The 26,187-nt window shown below is 35.3% G+C and overlaps 1 protein-coding gene across 2 annotated transcripts; it reads left to right on the forward strand.

The window, feature by feature from the left end:
* The first annotated feature begins 2,477 nt into the window (after positions 1-2,477).
* Positions 2,478-25,458, forward strand: LOC139151979 (otoancorin-like). Of its 2 annotated transcripts, XM_070725047.1 has the most exons (27): positions 2,478-2,707; positions 3,606-3,701; positions 4,789-4,965; positions 5,709-5,742; positions 6,785-6,929; positions 7,731-7,877; positions 9,896-10,071; positions 10,819-11,011; positions 11,367-11,485; positions 11,859-11,970; positions 12,784-13,023; positions 13,729-13,893; positions 15,561-15,758; positions 16,129-16,211; positions 16,454-16,571; positions 17,209-17,318; positions 18,489-18,618; positions 18,883-19,079; positions 19,978-20,068; positions 20,518-20,710; positions 21,179-21,357; positions 21,564-21,719; positions 22,167-22,309; positions 23,467-23,606; positions 23,886-23,983; positions 24,133-24,292; positions 24,637-25,458. In XM_070725047.1, exons 1-27 carry the CDS (start codon positions 2,641-2,643, stop codon positions 24,723-24,725), a joined length of 3,756 nt encoding a protein of 1,251 aa, XP_070581148.1. In that variant the 5' UTR covers positions 2,478-2,640; the 3' UTR covers positions 24,726-25,458. The 2 variants fall into 2 exon arrangements, with proteins under 2 accessions (XP_070581148.1, XP_070581149.1); XM_070725048.1 differs by lacking the exon at positions 4,789-4,965.
* Positions 25,459-26,187: the final 729 nt, after the last annotated feature.

Genomic DNA, 26,187 nt, shown 5'->3' on the forward strand with positions numbered 1-26,187 from the left:
GTTAGATTGCAGAGGTTCCAGTAGCGAGTAGGAATTTAAAAAAAGACGACAACTTTTTCCATAATTTTAGAAAGAAATGGTGGTAAACTCGATACAGGCAGGACGACACTCTTTTTAATGTGTTACTGTTAAGCAAAGGAATGTGAAGAAGCGGGGAGATAATAGCTGACTTGAATAATGTTGGTACCATTCCAAACAGTAGCGAGAATTTAACAGTTAAAATGTTGTGTACAGGCATTTCTTCAACAAGATAGTGGGAAAGTGGGGAGGATCAAGTTAACTTATTTTAGAACGTGACTGCATCGGCACTATTCAGCTTGTAAGATGAGAAAACCAGCGTACTTATAAAATCAAACTTTAAGAACTTACAATATAGACTAGGCACTTATCAAGACATTTACTTTGTTCATGTACGTAAGTTTTGAAGTCCATGGTTCTTGCACACTATACATCTATGGAGGTACAGACGAGTTTACTTGTAGTTTCTGGTTGCCAGTTGCACTTGTCGTTAACGTTGTTATGTCAATTTAACACTTCATTTGTAGTTTTTCATACGGTAGTCATCAGTACCAGATAGAGTTTCGTGTGTCAACATGGATGTTAAAACGTAAGAAATTTATTTTTTTTATTCAGAGAAAGTCACATGCTATCAGCAGCAAAGGAGTGATTCATTTCCTACGGATGTCTATTTCTTTTCTTACATTTAAATATGGGTGATTCGGAGAACCACCTCAATCCAAACTACGAATGAGGGGAATGGCTTAGATAATAGAGGTCAACTACCAATAAACCGATACAGAAAAGCTCTTGCCATGAATTGCGAAGACATAAACAAAAGCAACATTCGAGGGAGGCGGCAGAGGGAGACATATTTTAAAACGTCTACAGTTTTCCTATATGCATGTCGATTTCTGCCCTGTTAACATTAGCAAGTTCTGTATTTAGCCAGTGGTCGGTTTCACTTGAATCGGGAAAGAACCGTACCGACGTATACGCTAAACTGGGAAAAGAATGCATTTATTGGAATCAACATTTCGAGGTTCGTTTGTTGCTCTTGTGACAGCTCATAGGACTTAGATCTAATTCGATTTTCTTTTGCCCATCTTCACATTAGCAATGGTAAACCCAACCCTGTAGTGGCGTTGAATTGAAACAGTAGCGGCAATGCTTAAGGCATACATACGTTACCTGAAAACAGTCTTTGTGAAAAAGCTGGAAGATGAGCAAGATTATGATGATTGGGAGGAGAAAGACGATGATGATGATGATGATGATGATGATGATGATGATGATAATGATGATGACAAAATATGTGATAAATAAACTGATCATGAAAAGAAAGAGGGTGGATGTCACATCAAAAACTGATGTACCGTGAATTTTATTGACATTATTTTCAGAGCAACTCGATTTCACTTCACAGACTTGATACCTTCTATTTTTCAACAAGATATACGTCATTGAATACTCTGAAATTTGATGTGCAAGTTCCAATGATTAGGCCTTAATCCTATGTGTCACCATTTTGATAAAAATAACCTGACTTGTATTTTTGAAGCACTTTCATTTAGTTTTTGGTAAAAAACTTACTCAAATACTGCTTGTCTGTTAATCTTTGCTTGAAGGTTCTCTGTCAGATTCACTTTAGTATTGGAATTACTCTGAGAAACTCTGTTCACATTCAATTATTAAGGCTCTCTTGTAGATATCAATATACATTCACAACAACAACAACAACAAGAAAGTTACTCGGCCCCTGTGGTACTGTTAGTGGTTCACGATGGTCCATGTGTTAACAAAATGTGCCTTAGGCCAAGAAAAATAAAAAGTTTGTTTCTTATCCTAGACATATTTCAAAAATGATGCGGTGGCGCGGTTTTTTTATTCTTCAATAAACAAGAACGCGGGAAAAACATGAAAACAGCATAGGAATGCTCGCAGAGATAAATGCTCAGCAGTGTTGCTTTATATATATATATATTTTTTTTGTATAGCAACAGTTCGGTTTGACTTTTAGTGCAGCAATGCACATTTTTTACAGCGTAATATGACAGTGACATATGTGTACAGTTCTGATTGGAATGTAATGTGTCAATTATTTTGTTTACGGTTCTGTTTTATACATCACTGTGTTACGCACTATCACCGCGTATTTTTGCGTTTATTCTTTTTATTTTATTTCCTCATGAGCAGAAAAAAAAAGGTTCGACACGGCGGGTCTGAATTGACGCGTGCAAGGATGAGAAACAAACTTCTTGACCTTAAGGATCTTGTAATGTTTTAATTATAAACAGATATGATTATTTGACTACATGTATTTTGATGTCACATGGTGAGGTGCGGCGGAAGTAGGGGCTACGAAACTGTATACAGCAAGTCCAGATCCAGAGCCAATGCGTCGAAAGTCGGTAGTCAAGGAGACTGTGACGTCACGGCGCCCGCGTACAACGTCATCTTTATTTGCCATCTTGTAGTTGATCACTTGCTGCAGCTGAAATCAGCGAGCTCTGCCCTTTGTTGTGGAAGATCTCTTGGACACTGGAGCTCATCGTGTTTTATTTTACTTCGAAGGACTACCTTTGCATTTACCTGTACCCTCGGTGCGGTTTAAAACGTTGTTGTCAGGTTTAATTCGTCAACATGGGAAGGACACTTTTTGTCGTCTGCATACTGTTTCTTGTCAACGCTGGCAGAGGCGGAGCTCAGAGTGAGTACAATAATTGTACATTCTCCAAGAATTTGAAGAAAGATCGACATCGCATGTTTACGAATCGCGGCAATTTGGAGGAACATGGCTAACTGGCATCCAAGGCCCTAAATTTATTTTTTTAAGTCTGGCTACGGCAGATGTAGTAGTGGCCCTCTCGCGCGCGTGCATCTTGCAAGCTTGCAAGTTGCACCATCCGACCCAGTACTGCACTACACGGTACAGTACTGGGCAGTGTTCACAGGTTATGCAATTACAACTTGGCTCAAATACTGGGATGGTCAATGCCCGTCAGCTCTTGGAAAATCACGGGAATCCGGGAACATACAAGAATCATAATTGTAATAACATGTGGGAACTATGTACAATTTGTAGAGCGCGACCACAGATGATTTGCATCATTCCTTCCAAGTTCCTGGTCGTGGTCTAACGCCCCTGCGCACGTGAAAACAAACGCGTAGTTTACTTCTCTTGATTTGTGCACTTTACACTGCTTAATTTGTAATCATGTGCCACTTTGTATTAAAGTTAAGCAATTCCAAGTGTTGTTGAAGGTTGTGCATGACACCGAAAACTGTTGAGTCGACGTTCACTTTAATTATTAGACTTTGGGGCTGAACAAAGTGACTTATGTTAATAAAGACCAGACCCAAACAAATCCTATTTATGACAATTACTGCTGCTCGAAGAGTGGCAAAAATTCTAGGTCAAGGACGATATAAAATAATGTTTGTCAGAATTTTTTTTATTTTTGTCATTAGCATACGGCATAACAAAGTACAACTCATACAATTATCATTCCATGCTAGATGTGCCACAAGGGACAATTTATGCTTCATAAATTTCAAATGTTCTGCTTGCCACCCTATACACGTCACCTTATCATTTCATTGCAAAGAAATGCCACCTCAATGTGAGATGTGCCTGTCACAATGTAGAAGACCACCATGTAACTGCCCAAAGGAATGTGAAGGATATTCATCTCAGAGTTCAAGTGAGTACAGTCACAAGTTAATCATTCACAAATCATTTGCCATTGATTTAAAGTTTATGACACACATTAGAATGACCTTCTTTTTCTGGGTTATATATATATATATATATATATATATATATATATATATATATATATATATATATATATATATATATATATATATATATATATATATATATATATATATATATATATATATATATTATATATCTTTTGTATGGTTATACCAATCCAATCTTCAAATACACTAGTATGATTATTAGTCTGATGACATCTATAGGTATTGCAATCAAAACAATTCATTTTTCTTTCATCTAAAGGGGCAGGTATTTTTATCAGCTTTATAATTGACTTGCCATGTACTAATTTCAAAGGAGAACAAAGGACTGAAACCACATCAACAGTCAATGTCAACAACCACTAATGCAAGAACCAGGGATTGAAGACTGCTCCTTTAAGGCCATACTGAAGGATCGACATGCTATTTTGAATTGTTAATGGTTGCAGTGTTCCAAAATTTGTTTGAGCAAATTTGTTCTGTTTGTGTACACACATATCTTTGTGCTTTGTGTTCCACCTTGTTTTTTACATACAGCGATTTTGTTTGTTGTTTTCAGGAAACTCACCGGCGTAGGTCTTTTCTTATCAAACTAAGACTTCATTGTTCACTTACAGGAGTCTAAAAGTCTTTCACTGAAAAAATAGGCTTTGTGCTCCAATTTTGGACAAGCACTGTGTTTCAGAAAACAAAAAATTAATAAACGAGATAACTTCATCCCCATCACTTCTAATTCCTTCTAGAAATGTCTACAGGGATGTAGAAAATTTTGCGTACAGGTGGCAAAAATAACAGTATGGGCGGTTAAAGGTTACATCAAAGGTGTGCAAAATGTCATTATTTCAACACTAAACTGATGTTTTGACAGCCAGGAAATTTGAGCTGACAGCTGGTTGTTTTTGCCACTATTTCTGGCTATTTTCTACATCCCAGGTCTGCATTAACTGTAGTACACAATGTATTTTGAAAGAAAAATTATGCCAAAACAGTTTAAGAAATGCTGTCTTACGTCATCGTTTTTTACAGATCCGACTGATGAAATGATGGAACAGTTTTTACAGTTCTTTGTGAACGGGAGTTTCCATTTTCCACCAGATTTCTCTTTTCCTCAGGGCTTTGACCCCAGTATTCTTGACAATATAAAATTTCCAGAGAACTATGATTTGGCTCATGATAATCATCAATGGCATGAGAATGGTTTAGGTAGGTTACTAATAAAATGTAATCAGTCATTTACATGTTAAGTGCAGACCATTTTAAAGTCATCTGTCTCTCTTGTTGGGTGGAACTAATTATCATGTAAAAATATTTATGATATCAGAAAAAAACTTTGGAAACTAAGTGCTTGTAAACGAAATTTGCATGAAGTATTTCCTGCTTGATGAGATAGAAACAGGATATAATTTGTGGTGACATAAACAATTGACTTTTTGAGTGAAATGAATGGGAAGTATGATTTGTGTTTCATTCACAAAGATATAATCCAGGAACAGAGGTTAAAGGTATTATTTATCCCCATATTTCAATTATGTTTACCTAATGGACACACATTTGGCAAATAATTTGTCACATCACTTGCCACAAAGGTCTATCATATTATTGGGCTTAGCAGTCAATTTCCATTGCAGTAAAATATTGAATACAACAAGGTGGATAAGAATCAGGAAGAACAAAGAAACAGATTACAATAATTCTACAGATACTTTCTCAGGTTATACTATCTCACACAAGGATACCTCTGATGATGTCTTTCTTCATCGAAATGCAAAATGAAAATGAAAAATCCAAGATTATTTTTAGGCCAAATTACATTATTCATAAAATGATATTTGAACTCTAACATATAATACAAGAACACATTTACATGTAGTTATAAGAACATATTTACATGTAGCACAATCATATATCAGATCAAGTTCATGACAAATGTTTTCCTTTCCCTTTAGATCAAGGTATCCATGGCAGTATGTCAGAGTCAATGTAAGTTGATTATCCCTTCTAAAGTTTGTTATGCTTTTGTAAATTGACATGAATATTGGATAAACAAAGAGTGTACATGAAATAACCATGTCAACAGGCTGTTGTTGTGCTTCAAACTGAACTTCATACGCTAGACAGATTGTTGTTTAGTTTTGTTCAACATTCAGACCAGCTACATGTAAACATATTTGCTTGTGTAGTCTTCTATTTTACAGACAAACTGGGTGTATTATTCTAATGTAATATTTCAACATTACTTTAAAAATACCTCGTAAAAGTTTATATATAATTTTGTATTTATGAATAATTTAATAACTTCAAATATTTATGTATCGACTGTAAAGCTACTGTTTTTGTCTAAAGGAACAATTTGAGTGTGTTTTTTCAGAATCTCGCTACTAGACAGACAAATTGTCAATGAGTACCTGGCATGACAAAACTGAAAATCAGCCCAAGTGCATATAGTTGTCTGTATAAAATGCCATGTACACCATTATTACATGTCTTGTACCGGTATATTGAACGCCACACACTCAGTAGGATTCAATCATTATTCTGGTAACTCATCGATGATATCGCAAGCTGCATAGTTATCATTTGACTGAGAGTGAACCTGAACCATTTTCAACTTGACAACTTTTGGATTTAAAAATGTTTAGTTACATGTTTTACATAGGAAATTTGAATGAAAAATTGAGAAACTGCATTAATGTAAATGCATCAAAGCACCATTAGACGGTTATAATTGTTCTATATTTTAACAGATTTTTGTCTCACATGGAAATAAAGCATGTATGTATGATTGCCATTTGCAAATAAACCCAAAGTGAAAACTATATAAGAGAGGAATATAATAAAAACATTATAGCCACAACAAGGAGAGAAAGTGTCCTTGAGGCAGGAGGGTAGGTGACCATTTGCCCTCCTAGTGTCGGGCAAATGGTCATCTATCCGCAGGCATATAGTCGATGGTTTGGGCTATATAATATTATGAACATTATATATAAACAGTGTATATGTATGTCTGTCTGCTAACTTCTAGGCTACATGATATGTTAGAAATGCTTCCAGGGGCTCTACGGGCAAGACTGGAATTGACAGGTATTCTCCCTAACATAGAAACCATGTCCCAGCTTCACTACAAGGAAATTTTGCTGTTACCAGAAAGTATTATCAAGAGACTGAATGTAAGTTAATTGATTGTCACTTATGTTTTTAGTTTCATACTTGGAAACCAATAACGGTGTATACACTGAATATGAATCCAATTCAGGCATTTTAATATAACTATTTGAATATGAATGAACATGATGCTACCATTGATAGCTTCAATATGGTCAATACAGAATCACACTGTGGCTACATGTTAACTGACAGTTGAAGCCTGATAGAAATCAATGTATGTTTTGCTCTGAATATATAACCCTGCTGGTTGACAACATTGTCTGTCAGGCTGTACAGGTATCTTAAACCAAATATGATAAATATATTTTTCTCTACACATCAACTGTCTATGTCATTTGTTGCCCGAGGAGCTGAGAGTTGCCCAAAACAGTATGTTTCATGAGGCCACAGGCTAAAGGAAATATGGTTTTGGATGACTCTCAGGTCCAAGGGAAAATTACTCATACTGGTACTTGTGGAGATATGTGACTTCTCAGCAAGATACCATATCCATGTACCATGTAATGAAACCAGTTGACATCCATACCGGTTCAAACTTTATGTGATCAGTGAAATGACATGGTAGAACTTTGAAATCATTCAAGGGTCTTTCCCTGTCTATTAAGTTATGGGCATGATAGTGCATGCATTTACTTCTGTTTCATCTGCGCTTTGACAGAAATTTGACATAGGTAACACATATCAGTCAGGAAGAATTATTATAATCAGTGAAATAAGAGAATGGGGAATATCCAAACATCTATACAAACAGACATACTTTAGAAGTACTGATTACAACCATAACAAGGTTCTCTCTTTTCCAGTCTAACCTTCTTGCAGATCTTAATGCAACAGATGTGATGAAGTTGCTACAGTTAACCCAGGGGAAAGCAGAGTCAATACTTCATATTTTCACCCATTTGTCACAAGATCTGTTCCGGCGCACTCTCTCACAAGTGAAACAGGAGGAGGCAAGTTGCATGTACACACAGTAATGGTTCATTAATTTTAGATCATATTGCCTGTATCAAAAAATTAAAATGCAATACTCTGCAAGAAATTCCTTTAAAAATATATTAAGTATTATTTTTAGTTAAAAACTATCTACTGTTGATTGACCAATCAGAGTGCTCAATTTAGGGTGTTTTATTTACTCATAAAGCCTTGGTCACCACATTCCAGAAACGAATGACAGCGCCGTAGTAGAGTACTGTCCAATCAAAAGTGAACATGTCAGATTCTGTAGACATCTGGTACATTTTAATATTCAAATTTGGTAACGCAGCGGAAACCAGCTGAAACACAAAATCTGCTGTGCCCTGGGGCATTTATATAATGTGCCCTAGGGCATTTATAGGATGTTCCATTACATTGGAAGGCTATTTCACAAATAAAAGTTTTAATTCATATCCTAAACATGTTACATTGACAAAGGGGACGGTTGACGTAAACACATTGAAAACGAAAATATATCAGTTAGGGGCGATAGTTTTTAAGTCGGATAAAACCCTCGTACTCGGGCTCTTCTGGTATATAAAGTCCAACCCTACGATAAAATGTCTCGGCCTGCGGCCTCGACATTTTATCGTTGGGTTGGACTTTATATACCAGAAGAGCCCTCGTACTCGGGCTTTATCCTATACATAAAGTTCATGCTTGTTCAGCAACCATACTCTTGCTCAATTTTTACACCAGCTGAAGTCAGTGTTTTCCAAACAAGCCTAGCTTTTACTTGAAAACAAACCTACTATTTGAATGTACAGTGACATAAGTTTGTCAGTTATAAATAATCACCATGCTATCAGCATATAGGACAATATCCAATGTCTTTGTATTATAAGCTCTGGAAAAAACAGTGAGAAAACAAACCTACTGTTTGAATGTAAAGTAACATAACTTTGCCTGTTATAATTAATCACCCTGCTATCAGCATATATGAAATATCCAGTGTCTTTGCATTATATTAAAGCACTGGAAAAGACAGTGAGAAAACTACAACACAGCTAACACCCATACAGCTGGACATGATGCTAAAAACCTTTCATTCAAGTGGAGATTGCCAGAATTGAGTCTTGAGTTTGAAAATGGTCATGAGATTGTCATTAGCAGCTTGAATTTGTTATATCACAAATATTCTATGAAGTAAATTTCCTTAAGTTACACAGTAAAGAAATAATATGTGACTGCTGAGTCCTTTTGTAGGTTTCACCTTGTTTCTCAAGCTAAAATTTGACACAACAGATTTTTACAGCATGAAAACCAAATAGTTGCAGTATTTCATCATGCCCATAAAGGAGATGGCAACTTCACTGTATTGCATTTTAATTTATTGGAATATGTGTTTCTATCTCATTTCCATCCCTAGCAGTTCTAGAGTTAGTGCTGTGTGTCATATTTTTCAGCTCTGATTCAGGATAAGATATGGGAGATATCCTATGATCTATTGATTCTGATTAAACCATTGGAGATTCCATCATGAAGTCTGGCATATCTTCCATGTGTTGACAAATTTTGAAAACAAAGTCTTTAGTGTACCACTCTCCTAAGTTCTCATTTGGCTTGATTAGATTAAAGATGTTTGATTGAGAGAGAAGATACTTAGCATTTTGATAGAATTTTCAAACAACTGTGTCTTAAACCATATAGAATACTGCAAAGTAGGGAGAGTGTAGTTGTGCCTGTTTTGTCACACAAAGGGATTTTGAATTCTTCCAGTGGAAATTTATATGTCCACTTCAGTCAGTCATAATTTTCTTCCCAGAAGACATTATAGTGTATATGTCTAACTGAACTTTTATAGCATGTAATGAATAATGACTTAGATGCATAATATATATAGAACAGAAAGGTTACCAGACAGGCAGCTATCATTGGTACAAATCAAAGAGGATTGATGGTAATTTGTAGCACTATGGGACTTGTTATAAAGAGCAAGTTTGTCAGCCACTAGAAGATTCTAACAATTTGTTCTCAATGCATTTATTTACAGGTGTCATGTGCAAACACACCAAAGTCAATCTTCATCACTGTTATTTCAGCTATTGAACATCACTTTGGAAGGCCAAGAAATTGGAGACCAGAAATTATCCAGCTCCTCGATCCATTTAAAACTGGTCTGAATGCAGAACAAATCAAGATGTTATCTAAAGAAGCATTTGAAGCTCTGTAAGTATATAAATTCTGTTGTTTCATCAATAGTTCATTTTTCCCACAGTGACTGGATGTGTAACTTGTCTCTGACAACTTTTAACTATGCTATGTTTGTTATGTGCTACCAGCATGCAGTGGCTGGGAAACAATTTGATGATGAGATTCAGCTGTCTGTGTATTGAAATTTGGTTTGTTACTTTGTACCTAAATTTGCCCTATCAGTGGTGAACATTACTGTGTTGGCAGCAGTATCATTCAGTCTTAAACACCAACAAAACCAGTAATTTGTCCTGAAACAAATATTATGTATTGAATTACTGTCATATCAGATGCACTTCATTTGTTCAATCATAACAGAGAAGGTATATACAAACAAACTGATTATTGCTTATGTTACACAAGACTTGGGCCCATGTGATTAAAAAAGTTGCATGTGATGAGCTATTAAATGTACATACTTGCAGACATAAAATACTGGTATGGATAGTCAGTGTTACAGAAAAGGAAATTGCCAGATTATTGCATTATTTATGTTTATCTTTGTTTAATGATATGACGTTCAAACTGCAGACTGAACTAATGAGTGCAGATAGTAAATAATGACACTGTATGTTACTCTGTTTACATATCCCTTTTAAGTGTCATAACAACAGTGAATTGATCATGTCAAGGTCTTGACTCACTATAAGTGTTTTACAGATTCACAATGGCTTGAATTCAAGGTTTCTATATTAATACTCCCACTGAAATGTATTTTCACAGACTAGCATCATTTACAAGAAATCAGACCAATGACCCATGCAAATTTGAAAGGTCAGAACGTAGAGCCATTCTCATCGCTGGAATGAGACACTGGGGAAGAGTTTCCTATTGGAACAAAGATAAACTTTTGAGTGTTGGACCAATCATGATGGATATGACCCCTAATGAACTGAAGATGATAAGTCCATCAATTGTAAGTTTCTATAATACCCTGTATCTTGGACGTAATTTTCCAGAAATTCAAGAAAATATTTCACCTCTAAGCAAGGAATTGTGCTATACAATTAAAGTAATGTCTCATCCTTTCTAATTTATCGTACTTAGTATATTTGATATTTTTAAAATATCTCTCTTGACATATTCCATAACTTTGTATGTGGGATATGACTTGAAATTTGATATTGCATGACAGAAGTAAACTTACTGTCTCAGTGCCATCTCACCTTTGAAACAAACAATATATCGCCATTTCATAAAGAAATTCGTGATTTTGTCACACAACTGCAACATCAAATCAAATATTTTGAATATTTGGTTCTGTTTTTCAGATGATGGAAATCCTACCAATTGTTGGGCAGTATCAATTTGAACACAACAGAGGAAGAGTTGTCATAAATGTTGTTACACGGTCTCCAGACTGGAACTGGTCTTCCTTGCAAGTCAAAAGGTACTAAGATTCATTCAAATAATTCTGAACAGCCATTGGAGAAGAAAAAGCGCCAGGTTGACTATACATACATATATTTTTAGTTGAATGCTAAGTAAACTTTGATGTACATACTAATGTAAGCCTTGATCCACATTGACTTGCATTTGCATGTTGTATAAAATTTATTGAAACTCAAAGAGTATATCAAGAGCTCAGTTGGTAATTCATTATTACGTACAAACAGGAAAGTTTTGCTCTTGAGAGACTGTTCAGCACCATGTGATAGGCCTTTCAATCATGCATACAATGAAAATCTTTTACATCCATAGCAGCACTGTGAACTTCTTTGTTACTGTAATACTGTAATTCATGCTACTATCTTGTTCAATAGCCTTGGTAACTTGTCTGGCTTCCTTCATGGTAAGGAAATTCAGAAGCTTCCTGCTGAGACGATAACTGCAGCTAGTTCTGAACTTGTAAAATCTGTCCGAGGTAGAGGCTCAGTAAGTATGATGTTCTTCGATTACAATGAATTACAACCCTAGCCCTTGTTCCAAATGTTTAAAGCGACTTTGTTGTACAGAAATTACCACACAAGGAATGAAATGGCTTTTCATACAAATAGGTTGTGACATGCAAAATTATGAGATCAAACTATCTTTGAGGTAGAATGTGCCTAAAGGGCAGACCTTCAGACTCAATTTTTTTTCCAGTACTGTCCTTGTCTACCATTAGTTCTTTTTGAGGCTCATTTTAAAGTTCTATAGGAGTAAGAAAATATTTTGTTGTCTTAGTTTTCAAAAATCGAAAATTTTATCTTTCCCAAAAGAGAGCAGTGATGGCAGCCATTTTTTTATTTCAAATGTCAGTTAATGCAAATTTGTTTCTCTAGTTCCAAACTTTGCACAGTGACCTCTGTTTTTACTTCTTAATTTAGTCAGAGAATGGTTGAACGTTTCACTGGGGAAAGTTTGAGGCCAAGTGTAAGTCTTTCACTTTCAAGGATACCTGAAATATGCATGGACACATTTTTGGAATGAGTCACCTAATAAAGCCAAAGGACCAAAGCTTATACTTATGAAGGACTGTAAACCATAGCCTACCAAGTTTATCGAAAACCATATACCCATATTTCATAGTGTGAATAGATGCTCAGAAAGCAAGGGGACTATTTGTATTGAAACATCATAGAACTCTGATGTGCTTCATCACAATGCACAGTCAAAGGACTACTGCTCAACATTGATAATTCATATGTTAATTTACCAGTTTGTTCAACTCACTGGTATTATATCTTAATACATTGACACACACAGCAAGTTCGCAACATAGCAAGTAAGATCACCGAAGCCTTAGGTGATGTTCGAAATTGGAACAAAGATAATGTGAAAACACTGGGCCGTGCTGCCAGTGGACTGAAAGTAAAAGATCTGGAAGAGCTACCAGCCAGTGCACTGGTTGAATCAGTGGCTGATATTGCTAAAAGTGACTTCAGTAGAAGACAACGTCAGGTCGTCTTGAAAAAGTTTAAAGAAGGAAGACAAAATGCAAAACAGGTACATAGCAAAAACTTCATGAAAAAGTTTGATGTTCTGACAGTTATTTAACCCTTTGCACCCTGACCCCCTGGTACTCTATGACGTCATCGGACAATTATGTCCGAGCAGGGTTCAAAGGGTTAAAGACAGAGCAAGGAATACAGTACAGTGATTTCGAGCTGGCAATAGCTAGGTCAAACCCGGAATTCAAATGGACCACTGTACAAGCAAACCCACGTGTGTAAACGCGCATAGACGAACAGGTATTTCCACGCGCGTTAGTGCACATGTGGGTTTGTTTGTACCGTGATCACGTGATCTCTTGGGCATACTGAGTCTGTAGAACACATCGCGTCCTTTTTATTCCGGAGTAGAACCATTGAATCGTCGTCCTGTCCACATCAATAACGCCTAGATTATAGTCAACATCACTATTGTAGCCAGCAAAAACATTCATACATGTATGTTTACTACAAATATTATCTACACTTACATTAAATATCAAAACGTTCAGTCTCTCTAACGTGTCATTTACCTTTATTGAATATCACCAAGTGATTGTCTTAAAAAAAGGAAGTTACAGGACCATGGGCGCGCAATAGGGGGATTACTGCATATGTCAATGCAGCCATTTGCATACACTGGGCGGGCGTTTTTGAATTTCTACAGCAATGTGGCGAGTTGCAATATAATGACATACAGATATGTCTTCATTTTTGACAGCCTATTTCTTCAACTGAAGTAAAACAGCTCGGCAATTTAGTTGCTGGTCTAAAGAGTTCTGATTTCAGAAAGATGGATTCTACAGATATCAAAGAATCATTGTCAACACTTAGAGAAGCCAAAGACAAGATGGATAAAACTCAAAAATTTGAAATCATGAGAAAGGTACAGTAATTTGTATTACATCTTTAATTCAAGTAATCTTTACTATGATTGAGATTGCAATGCTATGTTCCTCTGCAGGAAAATAGAAGAATATTGTCACATTTTATCTTACCTTAGCTTTGCTGCCAAAAATGGAACTTGCAATTGCTGATGGAAAGAGACAACTGATGATCAGAAATGCTAAAAATACTCTAGTCAGACAGCATAACAGAATCTGTTAATCTTTTGTAATCAGTGTCGGATATGGCAAGCCTCTGTTTATGGATGAAATATATAGATTCATGATAATTAATGTGTTCTTTGAACATGCAGTGTTTTTGCTAAGTTTAGGGAACATTGGTAAATGATTTGAGAACCCTTGTAACATTTCTGCTGTCACTAAATCTGATTGCATTGATATACCAAGGATAACCCCAGTAAAATTGCTGGGGAATTCCCAGTAACATTTACCTTCTTGCCACCGTTATTAACAAGAACACTGACATGTAATATAGTAAAACAGGTTTAGATATAATAAGATCATTTGCAACATATTTTATTGCATGCTCATCTAAGAGTGATTTGCCAGTTAAACTATGATGTGAAAATGTATGGAAATTTCATGAAGCAAAAAAGGTGAATTACGGTATTCAAGAAGTCAGGTGTGCCGACTGAAAATCTTGTTAGGGGAAAGGTATGAGTTCTTATACCTACAGCTGTTTGTCATTTTGAAGTTTTCTCAGTATGAAATGGAATCAGAATTCTTTGACAGGAAAGGAGAACATCCTTCAATGAACGATGATACAAATTTTCCACGTAAACTCACAATAATTTAGAACATATTCAGTGCCTCAGCAAGCTTTACATTTGTTAAGATCAACTAATATTTGGCCAGAAAGAGAGGGCAGTGTCCAAGTATGTTTGTTTTGATGTAATAATCATGAACTGTAATCCAAGCATAGCCCTTAGTATGTCCATTTGCTATCATGCAAATATATACCATTGATTTTCAATTATCTACAACTTTTAAACCTTTCTGGAAAAATATTCAACTGAAATGAACCTGTAAAAAGGAGTTCTTTTATTGCTTTCAAAATGAGCTACAACTAGAATTTCCTGTTCCTTTTATATTTCTGTCTCACAGAATATTTTTCACTTAAGGATGTACGATCGGTAAAATTAAAAGTAATGTCATTTCTCTAAATTGTTGATTTTTAGATTCTCCTTTGTTAGTATTATCAAAATGTGTGATAAAATATAGGGTCACCGCTCGTTTTTGAGATACATGACCATGAATTTTGCTATTTATGAGAAAAAATAATGAGTCAGCATTTTTTCACCAATGCATTTTCTATGGACGAAATAATTCAATGCTGTTTATCTCAAAAGTTAGCGCGGTGACCATATCATTTTAATTGATCACTATTATTTATTTCTCTAGACTGAGCTTTGTGCAAATTTTCATGAAAATGACAATAGTAGAAATGATTTTCCAGCAAATTTCAATGTAATCCTATGGGAAGTGACAAAGTCCACGCGCGTACCGCTCGTACATCCTTAACCCATTATCAGGATTTGCTTTGGTTTGAAAATAAAAGGGTAGAATTAGCAGTCAATTGCTCAATTTATCGTCTTTCTTTCTGTGTTTATTTTCAAATCTTATACCATATTGTAAACATCATTTTCAGTTGAAACGGAGTAAGGGAGGCATTGGAGAAGTTGTCATGGAAATGGGTGACCTTGCTAAAGAGGTGCCACTGAATTCCTTGAAGAATGTGTCCTTGTTAACCTTATTAGAACCAAGCCAGAGCTCTGAGACAAATGATACACAGGAAGATGATGTTCCAGTTGTAGGTGCTGGCCGAATAAAGTGGAGCAAAAGTCAGGTATTGTCTATCCATGTAACATATATTCTAGAAAAATAAGTAGGTACTTTCATTTTAGTGAACATTTCACACCATTCAAGTGTTGAAAAAGTTTGAAATTATCAGCATTTTTCCTCTTGAAGCACAATATACACTCACTGATTACATGTATATCTAAATGATACATGCGTACATCTGTGGCATAGAAGGAAAGATGACAGGAAATTAAATCTGTGTTTTATATTGTATTGTCCATTTATGTACTTGCAAAAACATCAAATCCCAAAGTTTCAAGCAGGATGTAGCAAAGACGGCAAAATAGTTCAACAATATCATAGGGTAAGCCAGTGATTATTACTTGTATGAAAATAATCAATGTGTGCTTCCGTAGAGTATGATGATGTTTCGTGAAGTTGTGAAGAAAACCCTGGCTCCAAGTGGATCTTTAGAAGCATTGGATGCTGGCACAATAAGGTATGTGAGTTTTTCTCAACTGTCTTCGGTTTAATGTAGGAAGGTATAGTCCATAAAGCTTTAACAAATACATGTTTGATGTATTGTGATTGACTTGTGATAAGGTTTTCTGAGCTCTAGTATTGGTTTCTCAACTAGCATGAACCAGTTAAGCCTTGGTGAATAATTATGCTTTGCTTTCATCATCGTTGTAGGAATAGTATTTGCCAAGGTAATTTGGCTCATAAATTCTCTTTTCACAGATACATGGGAACTCTGTCATTGGGTATGACTTGTAAAGATATACGAAGCTTACTAGATGACAATATAATATCAATTGCTGGTGCTATGATGGAACTCAACAGATGGACAGATAGACAAGTATGGTTTTCTTTGCATGTATGGTCGTATTATTGTCAAACAGTTTTTAAGGTAGAATGTGCCTCAGGGACAGAAATTTGGGCTTTCATATTTTATCAATTCTCTTCTGATCTAGCACTTGTAGGGGTTCATTTTAAAGCTGTTGGCGAAAGAAAAGTTTTTACTGGCTTAGATTTTCATGTATTTTCTCCCATAGAGATAACACAGGGATAGCGGTCATTTTGAATTTCAAATATCGGGAAATCCTAGATAATTTGTCTCTTTCGTACCAAATTTTGCACGGTAAGAAAATTGTTGAAAGTTTCATTGACGAAAGTTTGAGCAAAGTTTAAGCCTTTCACTTTCGAGGCATATATTACCTTAATTTGATATCAAGCACTGTTGCAAGCAATAATTTGTGGAACATTGTTGTCTCTGACAACACCGACTGTCATGTTTATATCTATTTTCTCAGTGTGTTTCATTTATTAAAATATTGAAGCCTCCTTGGATAATATGTGATTTGTAATATTTTCCATCTTGAATACATCCAACTATAAGTAGTAGTTTTTGACTCCTCTTGATTGATTTGATTTGATTCTGTTGGCTGTCTGTTTCTGAAATTGTTTCAACTGCATTGCTCTCCTGTTGTTTACAGCTGTATTGCTTGATAGACAAGATACGGAATTCTCTATCTAGGAATTTCACAGCAACATTCACTGAAAGTGATGTGGTTCAGCTAACAGGGCAGTTACTGATAAAGCTTTCGTAAGTTACTTAAATTTTGTTAAATTCCTCTCATTTTCTGTAAATTTGTTCTAATTTGTTGAATCTTTTCATGTGGAAACCCCTAGATGTCGGGAGCATACAACAAGAAAAGTAAAATTGCTGTATCAATTATATTAAAATACATTTTAAACGGAAACCTGTGACTTTTTTACTAGAGCTAGATAAAAATGACAATGCTTTGCCTGCTTGCTCTGCTAAAGTAGAAACAGCTGAACACCACATATTACAATAATAATAAGCCCAAGTTTTTGTAATAGCGTACAACTTCTAGAGAATGGCCATTTTATTCCAATTTTTCTACACAATCTCTATGACTGCTGTTTCAAAACATCATAAATTTGATCATATTCATGTTTACCCAAAGTGTCCAAGTTTTAAAGAATTGTCCCAAAAACATACTTTTGGCGATTTTCACAACATTGGCTGCATACAGTAATGAAATCTGTGTACATTTGTGTACCAGGCATTTCTGTGTATATGGAAGTTATTGTTGACTAAAATTTATGTATTGTCTTACCATTTATGTTTTATATGTAATTCTCTTTCTTCATAGCAGTCCAATTGCAATGGGACTGGAGGCCTTGAGATGCAATAAGCATATTCTTATTCTATATTACTCTCATCCATCCACTCCCATCAGAAGTAAATGTTTTATTTGATGTGTACTGTATTGTTTTAGATGTGCATCTATTAAAGTGATAATTCCTGTTTAATTAATTCTAGCAGTGTTTTGAATGTTAAAATTACATTTTTGGGTTGCCGTCTCAGAGTAACGTGTGACATTGTTTGTCTCTAATGCAGTTGCTGTTCTACCATTTTAACTCTCGTAATTTGAATTGAAGATTTGATGAGATGGTTATTCAAGTATCTATACCTTGCAATTATATAAATGAGTACCCTTGAAATGTGTGGTAAACTATTCAACATGCATTATATATAGAAACACATCTCTCTATTGAAACACATTTTTATCTACATGTTCATACATTTGAATATTTCAAAATGCTTCATAATTGAAAATTTCCTTCCCATACATTGTAGTTAAGATGATTTTAATTATTATGCACCTGGGTTGAGCATGTCAGTGTATGTATTTGATATTTCAATATCTTTCAACCATAGCATGTTGTTTAATTCTTGTTTGTATAGAGTGAGGGAATTAACAGAGATACCAGCGTTTGAACGTGAAATTGCGTACACCAGCATAGGACAGGAAGACTTGACAGATGTTAAACCAATAAAAAGGAGACAATTAGCAAGACGAGTTTTGAAAGATAGGGTAGGCTGTACAGCATGATATCCATAAGCACATATATCACACAGATTTATAACCCACAAGAAGTGAAGGGCTTAGATTAGCATGAAGTGTGTATGAAGGAAATTGGAATAGTATTCTCCTGTATGGTACTGACTGTGAATTAATACGAAGTACAGAACCAGCTGTGAATCCAATACTTGATCAATTTGATTGTTTAATCAGTCATCATTCAACTTTAATTAATGCACAATTTCAGTAAAGCTTGTGACTTGTCTTATTCTTCAGGGTAAGGAATCTGAAGACAGTGAGATAGATAGTGAAGATCTAGATGTCCTAGGAAATATGATATGTGATTTGGATGAAGGGGCAATAGATGGTATGTCAAGTGATGCCTTCAACAATGCCATCTATGATATGCATACATGTTGTTTCAAAGAACCTCAGCGAGCTGCAGTCAGATCACGCATTATCAAAGAAAATGGGTAGGAGCATTTTTGTATTTCTGTTGATTGAGTAGCATAATCATCCATCTCTGCAAATTGGACAATGGTCATAACTTCAAGTACATGGATAATATCTCCTGAAATTTGAACAATTCTTTGTGCTTTCATTAGGAAATGCTACAAAATGGTTCTTTTCATTGGATTGATTGAAAGCTCCATCATAACATTACTAACAGATAACTCTTTCAGACAACTGGAGTGAACCATCTTGTCATTTTGCTAGACTGCTAATTGTGTAGACACTTACAATGACATGTCAAAGATCACTACAGTCACTTTTTAGTACTATAAGGTATAAAAGGAGAAGAAGTCAGTCAAGATGACATGTAACCAGTCTTTTGATTAACATATCAAATAACCAAAAATTTCTCATCATACTTATCTTACTGCTAGGATAGTATACGTGATGTTCATTTACTCTAATCTGACTGAAAAAAGTTCAGCATACAAGGATAGGAAAGGATATGAAACCCATTTATGTATGACTGATGATAATATTTTTGTTAAAACGCAAGAGGGAGTGAAATCACAAGCAGTATAATATTATTATCAGTTTGACATGTTGTAGTCAGTATCAGTCCAGTATTGGTACTTCACAAAACTTTGTAGTCCATAGTGATCTGTTACAAATCCAGTATTTTAACATTGTTAAGTGTTAGTACCTTGTGAAACTTGGCTAATTTTATTTCATTGGTAAGTGAACATAGACTTCATGATGTTTAACATCACAATGAATTCAAAGATAACAATACTTATGACTTAAAAACATATGGTAACTTTCTTTGACGAGCCTATAGTCTTTAGGATGACACTTTTTTGAATGCTATTAGTAACCTTAAGTTGAAGATGTTTGTTTTCCCCATCCCTACATTTTCAGGAATGCAGACAGCTGGAATAGTGAACAGCTAACTAGCTTTGGAACACTGATGGGATCCTTAGAAGAAGAAGAAATTGATCAAATAGATCAGGTAGGTTTGTTTGTTATCTATGTGATTGTATAATGAGAAGAATGATATCATGGAAAGGTAGTGACTATTAATCTGTATGTGATTTGATATTCCATGTGATCTAATTTTTGCAAGTGGACAATGAGAAGAATGAAAAACATTTTTGAATGTTAAACATAGTCTAAGTATTAAAAAAATGTAACAATCTCCTCAATATCTCCCATAATTTCTGGTAACATCAATAATCCTGAACTAAAACCCACAAATTAGTACTGTTCTCTGTCATTTTGCTGTGTGATCACTTTTTATCTGGTCTTTTATATGACTATAATGTAAATTAGTATAGGCTGCAAGGCAAGTTTCTATTACACATCCTTAAACAAACTGTGAAGCAAGAAGCCATGCAGTGTTCTGAATGGTAGAGATCCTCATGGGGAACATTAATCAAACATTTTTATCCTTACTTAAAGGATGAATTTTCCACTGTAGCGGAGGAAATTATGAGTGACTTTGGTGACTTCCTGGACAAGACAGAGGAATGTGCAAAAGAATTGAGTACTGAAGACATGGATAGTATCAACGAAGGGTTCAAAAGAGTAGCTATCTCTGCCAAAGATGCATTGGTATCTGCAGCACAGAGTTCACCAGCAAGAAAAAAGCGAGGCATGGCTTGTTTATCAAATGTTATAGGAGTTAAATTTTTATGGAAGGATTGTGTAGAAACAAGTATTATGAGGATTTATGAAAGAAACAAGAAAACCACATCGGTTGTTTCTTTAAAATTTCCATATGAAGCTTTATATTCCATATATTCCATATTGGCATTATATTGAACTTGAATGCGTAAATTATCATTTTTATACATATTAGACCATTACAACCATGAAGAAAAAGGAGATAATTGCAAATTTCCAAATCCATACCATTCATTTCAGAGTTTATTGGTCCGCTTGAATTTTCAATTTACATAAATATGTGACTTTTCCTTTTATGCTTACTCCATTCTTAGGATGTATTTACTTCTCAAGGAATGGTGATGACAATTCTGGAGCCAAATTGAAATTACATATTTTGGTGGAGAATTCTACCCAAGCTATTAATAACTTTGATTGCCTCTCTATGGTCCTGCAGAAACATACTCACCAACCTGTAATGAGATTGAAGTTTTAGGAGAAGGCAATGTGGCATGGACAGTTGAGGAGTTACTGGCAATGGAAACTGTGGAATTTGATAACTGTGCAGAAACTCTTGGACAAGTTGAAAGCTTCACTGCTGAACAGCTTGATGCACTCTTACAGAAAGCAAAGCAGGTATCCTCAATATTTTGTTGATCATATACACTTATCATCGCAACAGCATGCCATATAATATCAGTTTGGTTGATTTGTGACATATTTTCTTTCAAAAAATACTTGAACAGGTTCTTCTAGAAGGATTACAATTTCTGGTATGCTTGTTGTGGTTAGATTTGTGAACAAGTGATTGTGTTCTGTCTTGATACTGTTATCTTTCCTAGACCTGGGGAGAAGCAGCTGAAATGGAACCAAGTGAAATCCAGCAACTTGGTCGGATTGCCAGCAGATTTAGTATTAATGACATCGGTAACCTGAATCTGACTGACAATGATGCTGTATATGACATTGCTGTTCATAACATTTGGACTACAGAACAGGTCAGTCAAAAGGAAGAAGGTAGATGATATAACTGTAACTGTTACTTTGCCCTGGGCATTTTATTTCTTCCACGTACAAATAAATGGCATATGGCCTAGTCAGAAATTTTTATCCTGCAAATTTATGATATGAGACGTCATTGCTTATTTTAATGTACCCAAAATAAGAGCGTGTAGCTATTAATCAAATATTGGAAATCATATCAATAGTTGCACAAATTTAGGATCCTCATGGGACGCAGGAATGTTAATTTACATATTGCTTTGTGGCATTGAACGTCATGGTTTAAATTGATTTGAAATGAATGGTTTGCTCATTTTTTGCGTCTAAACTGCATTTAAAAAGATGTTTGGCGCCACCACAGATGGGTGTAGTGATGCCTTTTGTTTTTAATATATACAGCCATAAGTGTGCCACTTTGATATTGTACTGCTCTCAATTCATAGCTGTCAGCAGCGTTTGAAAGGTACCACAGTTTAAGTGGTGATGATTTGTCTGCATATGAAGCTTCAACCCTGGTAGCACTGGCAAATTTTGTGTGTGGCATGACACCAACACAGATAGCATCCTTGGATAGCAGCAGTTATGGGTAAGTATTTACTCTTCATATATACAAATATAACTTTATGACATAAATCGATCAATCGATACAGCCCATTATTACATAAGTACCATGGTTTCCTTGCATCAGAGCACACATGTACCATAGTCACTGCAGTGCAATACCAAAAACATGCCATAAAGCGTATTAACGAGTGTTCATAACCCATACTACCTTTGTTTATAAACAACTACCAGTAGTATCATATATGCAACCGAAAATGGTTGTCTACAAGCTGTACTACTTCACAGGAGAAACATTCATCGCCTCAGAAGATTTCAAAGACAATAAATATAACAAATCTAATTACTTTATATATTTATCAAAGACAGAAAAAAACATTTCTGAAAGTGTTGATGTATTTAGAGTATGTATCATCCTGTATTTCTTTGCCTCATGATCACACCAGCCCCAACACTGGCTACAGGCTCCAGCTCTTTCACAAAATGATAATAGTTCAACTGTGTTTCTTTGTTGCTGATATTTCTACCTAGTTTGTTAAGAATTTAGCATAGACCATGAGTAGCTATTTACTCTGTTCTTTCCGGCTGTGATTGAAGCAGAAAGCTTTATGAGCAAGATCTGTTTCGAATTTATACAAAGGTTTGACTTGGGCTTGCAGTGTATTTGGCTGTTCTGGCATGAACATATAGCACAGGGACAAAAGATTTCACCGCAAGCCCTTGCACAAATACCGCAAGTATGTTGCACTTGCAGTGTCTCACCATGGGGTTCTGTAATACTCTAAATAATTCACCATTTTTATCCCACCATTCAGTTTCTTTTATGTCAAGACTGTTTTCTGTCATGAATCCTGCTGAGTCTTTTTCATACATCTGCTCTAATAACAAAGAGTTCAAATCTCTTCCTAATTATCAATATAATTGGAAAATTTATTGCAAATTCATCCTTTAACAACACAAACCTCAAACACAAAATTATTATATAGCAGTAATCCTGTGATAGAGAAACGAAGAAGTGGACACACATTGCTATAAGGTCCAAAACCGATTCATTTGACTTTCAGTTTTTTGGTATATTTATGAAGTCTGAAACAGGATTTGTAGAACAGTGTTCAAAATGTCTTAGCACGTGATTGTTTAGAAGGTAGATCTGAAATTAGTACGCACTATTGGTACTAACAGGGAGGCGGCAGCTGTTGTTGGTGAGTTGGAGAGTTGTAGTCCAAATCAGTGGGCTGCTTTCAAAGATCACAGTATTGCAGAGTTTGGACCAATCGACTCCTGGCAGCCAGATGTATATGCTGAAGTCGGTTCACTAATAGGTAAAGTGAATTACACACAAAATCTGAGATCCATCAGCCTATGGGTATTCCAAAGTATCATGCTAACATAGCATCTTATTGCACGACAGAGATAGTTATCATCCCAAAAGCACGATGGATACCAGGATACTAAAGTCTAGTGATTTCATTGTTACTACAGAGTTTCTGATACAGTGTTTGAGTAATGCTTACATGTATGTGTTTTGAAACTAACTGTCAAAGCGTAGGTAAATGGTTTCCTTTGTTTTGTAACTCTGGTCAATTTCTATCTATTTTCAGTTGGTTTTACAGCAGTTGAACTTGGCAACCTAGATAATACCACATTAGCAGGTGTAAAAGCATCTGCTATTGGTTGGATTCCAGCAGACACTTTTGCAGTAAGTACATTGATTTTTGAGTGGCTTTCACTAACTCTTAAACAACCAGGTAATTAAAAAAATTAAATATGAATGATAAGAAGCCGAGGTAAAGCCGTGTGCAGTGCAAAGCTGTTGGGTTTATGAACTTTTATTTTCCTTTCCACAAGGCCGGTTTCAGTGCTGCAGTTTTGGCGTCATTTGATGCGGAACAAGTGGAAGCAGTGACGGAACTCCAGAGGGCAGCCCTGTCAGATGATCAGCTAGCAGCACTTGATCAAGTTGAATATGAGATTGTAGTCACAACTGAAATCCCAGTATCAGCAGCAGGTAAAGGATGCAATAGAGCTTTATACTAGAAATTAAAAATTCTGAGTTTTTCCTGGCCTGGTCATTCTTTATGAACATCAGAAAGTAGTACTGCTCTGTCAGAGTTGAGATTTTTGTCCATTTTGTTAGAGTATTAAATTACTTTTAAAATTGCCTCAAATCTTATTTTGATTGATGTTCAAATGGTGTAAAACCTCCCATGAATCCAATTTGTGGCAAGAATTTATGAACTCTAAGATGTATTTGGCAATTTCACTTTGTCATGAAGAGCCAATAGAGATTACTGCACAATTTTATGAGTTACTGTACCATTGATTTTATTTGAAATTTTGTTTTTCTTGCAGTTGAAGTGGCTTCACCAAGTGACAAGGCTGCACTATTTGTGACCATTTTCATTATCCAAGCAATCTTGAATGTTTCACTCCGTATATAATTACGGTTCCTAGTATTCAAGAAATTCTTTCAAAATGGTTGTGTGCTGTAGACGCTCTTGTTGCTGCCCGTAGTCAATTTTAGCAAGTTCTTAAACCTATCAACTATCGGGTTTCTATTCACATACCTATTTTTAACCAGTTTCTTATGCCATTCATGTTTGTTAAGTTTTACAATGATTTCATGTATTTATTGTATACTAATATATTGATTGCACATCTGCAAACTGCTATAGTTGTAGTTTCAGTCTCATACTTTTAACAAGTTCTGTAAAGTATTCAATTAATATTTATTGTATAATATTCATTGTACATCTACAAAATGTAATTTTATATTGTACAGTTTTTCAATCTAAAAAGCATGTGATTATCATCAGCAAACTTCTGACCCAAGGTCTACATTTTCAGAAGTTTTAATTCTCATGCGTTACTAGAGCAGAGGTTTCAAAACTTGAGCTGACACCAGAGCCTGAAAGCAGTGCCCAAGTCAAATTTTTCACCGAGAATTTAACTTGCTTTGTGTATATTTAGCATACAATGAAACTTTAGTGTGTTGAATTGATGAATATTGTCACACAGAAGACCTACACTGCTGTATTGTTACAGTGTGCATCTTCATATAGATAGACTAGCCATTCACAATTTTGAGGTTTGCCAAGATTTTTCACCTAGAATAAAAGTCCACTGTACAAAAGAACTTTGTAGTTGTATGTTGATTAGCAAATTAGATAATAAAATGCCATAGGTTTAATTTGGCGACTACTATTGTGGTATTGATCATTAGATCAAATGCATTACGTTCAGCTTTTCAATGGTTAACTGTGGATGTTGTCAGACTCCTGTCCATTCCAATGCACACAAGCCAGTGCATAAGATAGCCAGCCAGATCAATCAGGCTTTCCAACTTCAGGGTATAAGTAAATACCACATAGTACTGGATTGCTTAAATTGTATATTTTAAATATTGGCAGATAAGGATTTAAGACCCTGGCCACAAAAAGGACAATTTGGTGACTATATGCAGCAAAGAAAAGTGTGGTTTCAGAAAGTATGGTTTCAGAAAGTATAAAGTGCAACTTCCATAAAAAGAGTGTTGAAAAGCTTTGGTTAAGTGGTTGCAAGTACCTGTCATTTACAGTGATAGCCATGGTACAGATTATTTTTGTGAGTTTATTAGCTCAAGTGAATAGTTATACGCTGTCAAGACAATTGAGAAAGGGATGTAAAACAGATCTCCAGAATATGCGTAATATCAGCACACAAAGTTCCATGTAGTGCTTTAAATCGACAACCACCAATTGCAGCTAGTGATAAAGAATTCACAATGGAAATTTTTAACTATGTGGTTACAACATCTAATAAGGTTCAGCAGTACACAGGTTTTAGGAGGATGCCAGGACTAACAGCTGCCCAGGGCGAAGCATCTGCTTTATGGTTTAAATTTATAAAAAAAAACCTCTGTTA

This window comes from Ptychodera flava, chromosome 15 (assembly GCF_041260155.1).
Source record: "Ptychodera flava strain L36383 chromosome 15, AS_Pfla_20210202, whole genome shotgun sequence".
In the NCBI taxonomy this organism is placed as follows: Eukaryota; Metazoa; Hemichordata; class Enteropneusta; family Ptychoderidae; genus Ptychodera; species Ptychodera flava.

Coding starts and splice junctions, on each gene's coding strand:
- LOC139151979 (XM_070725047.1), top strand. CDS start 2,641: ATGGGAAGGACACTTTTTGTCGTCTGCATACTGTTTCTTGTCAACGCT. Junction 6,930..7,730: donor GTATTATCAAGAGACTGAAT/GTAAGTTAATTG, acceptor TCTCTTTTCCAG/TCTAACCTTCTTGCAGATCT. Junction 23,607..23,885: donor TGAAGTCGGTTCACTAATAG/GTAAAGTGAATT, acceptor ATCTATTTTCAG/TTGGTTTTACAGCAGTTGAA.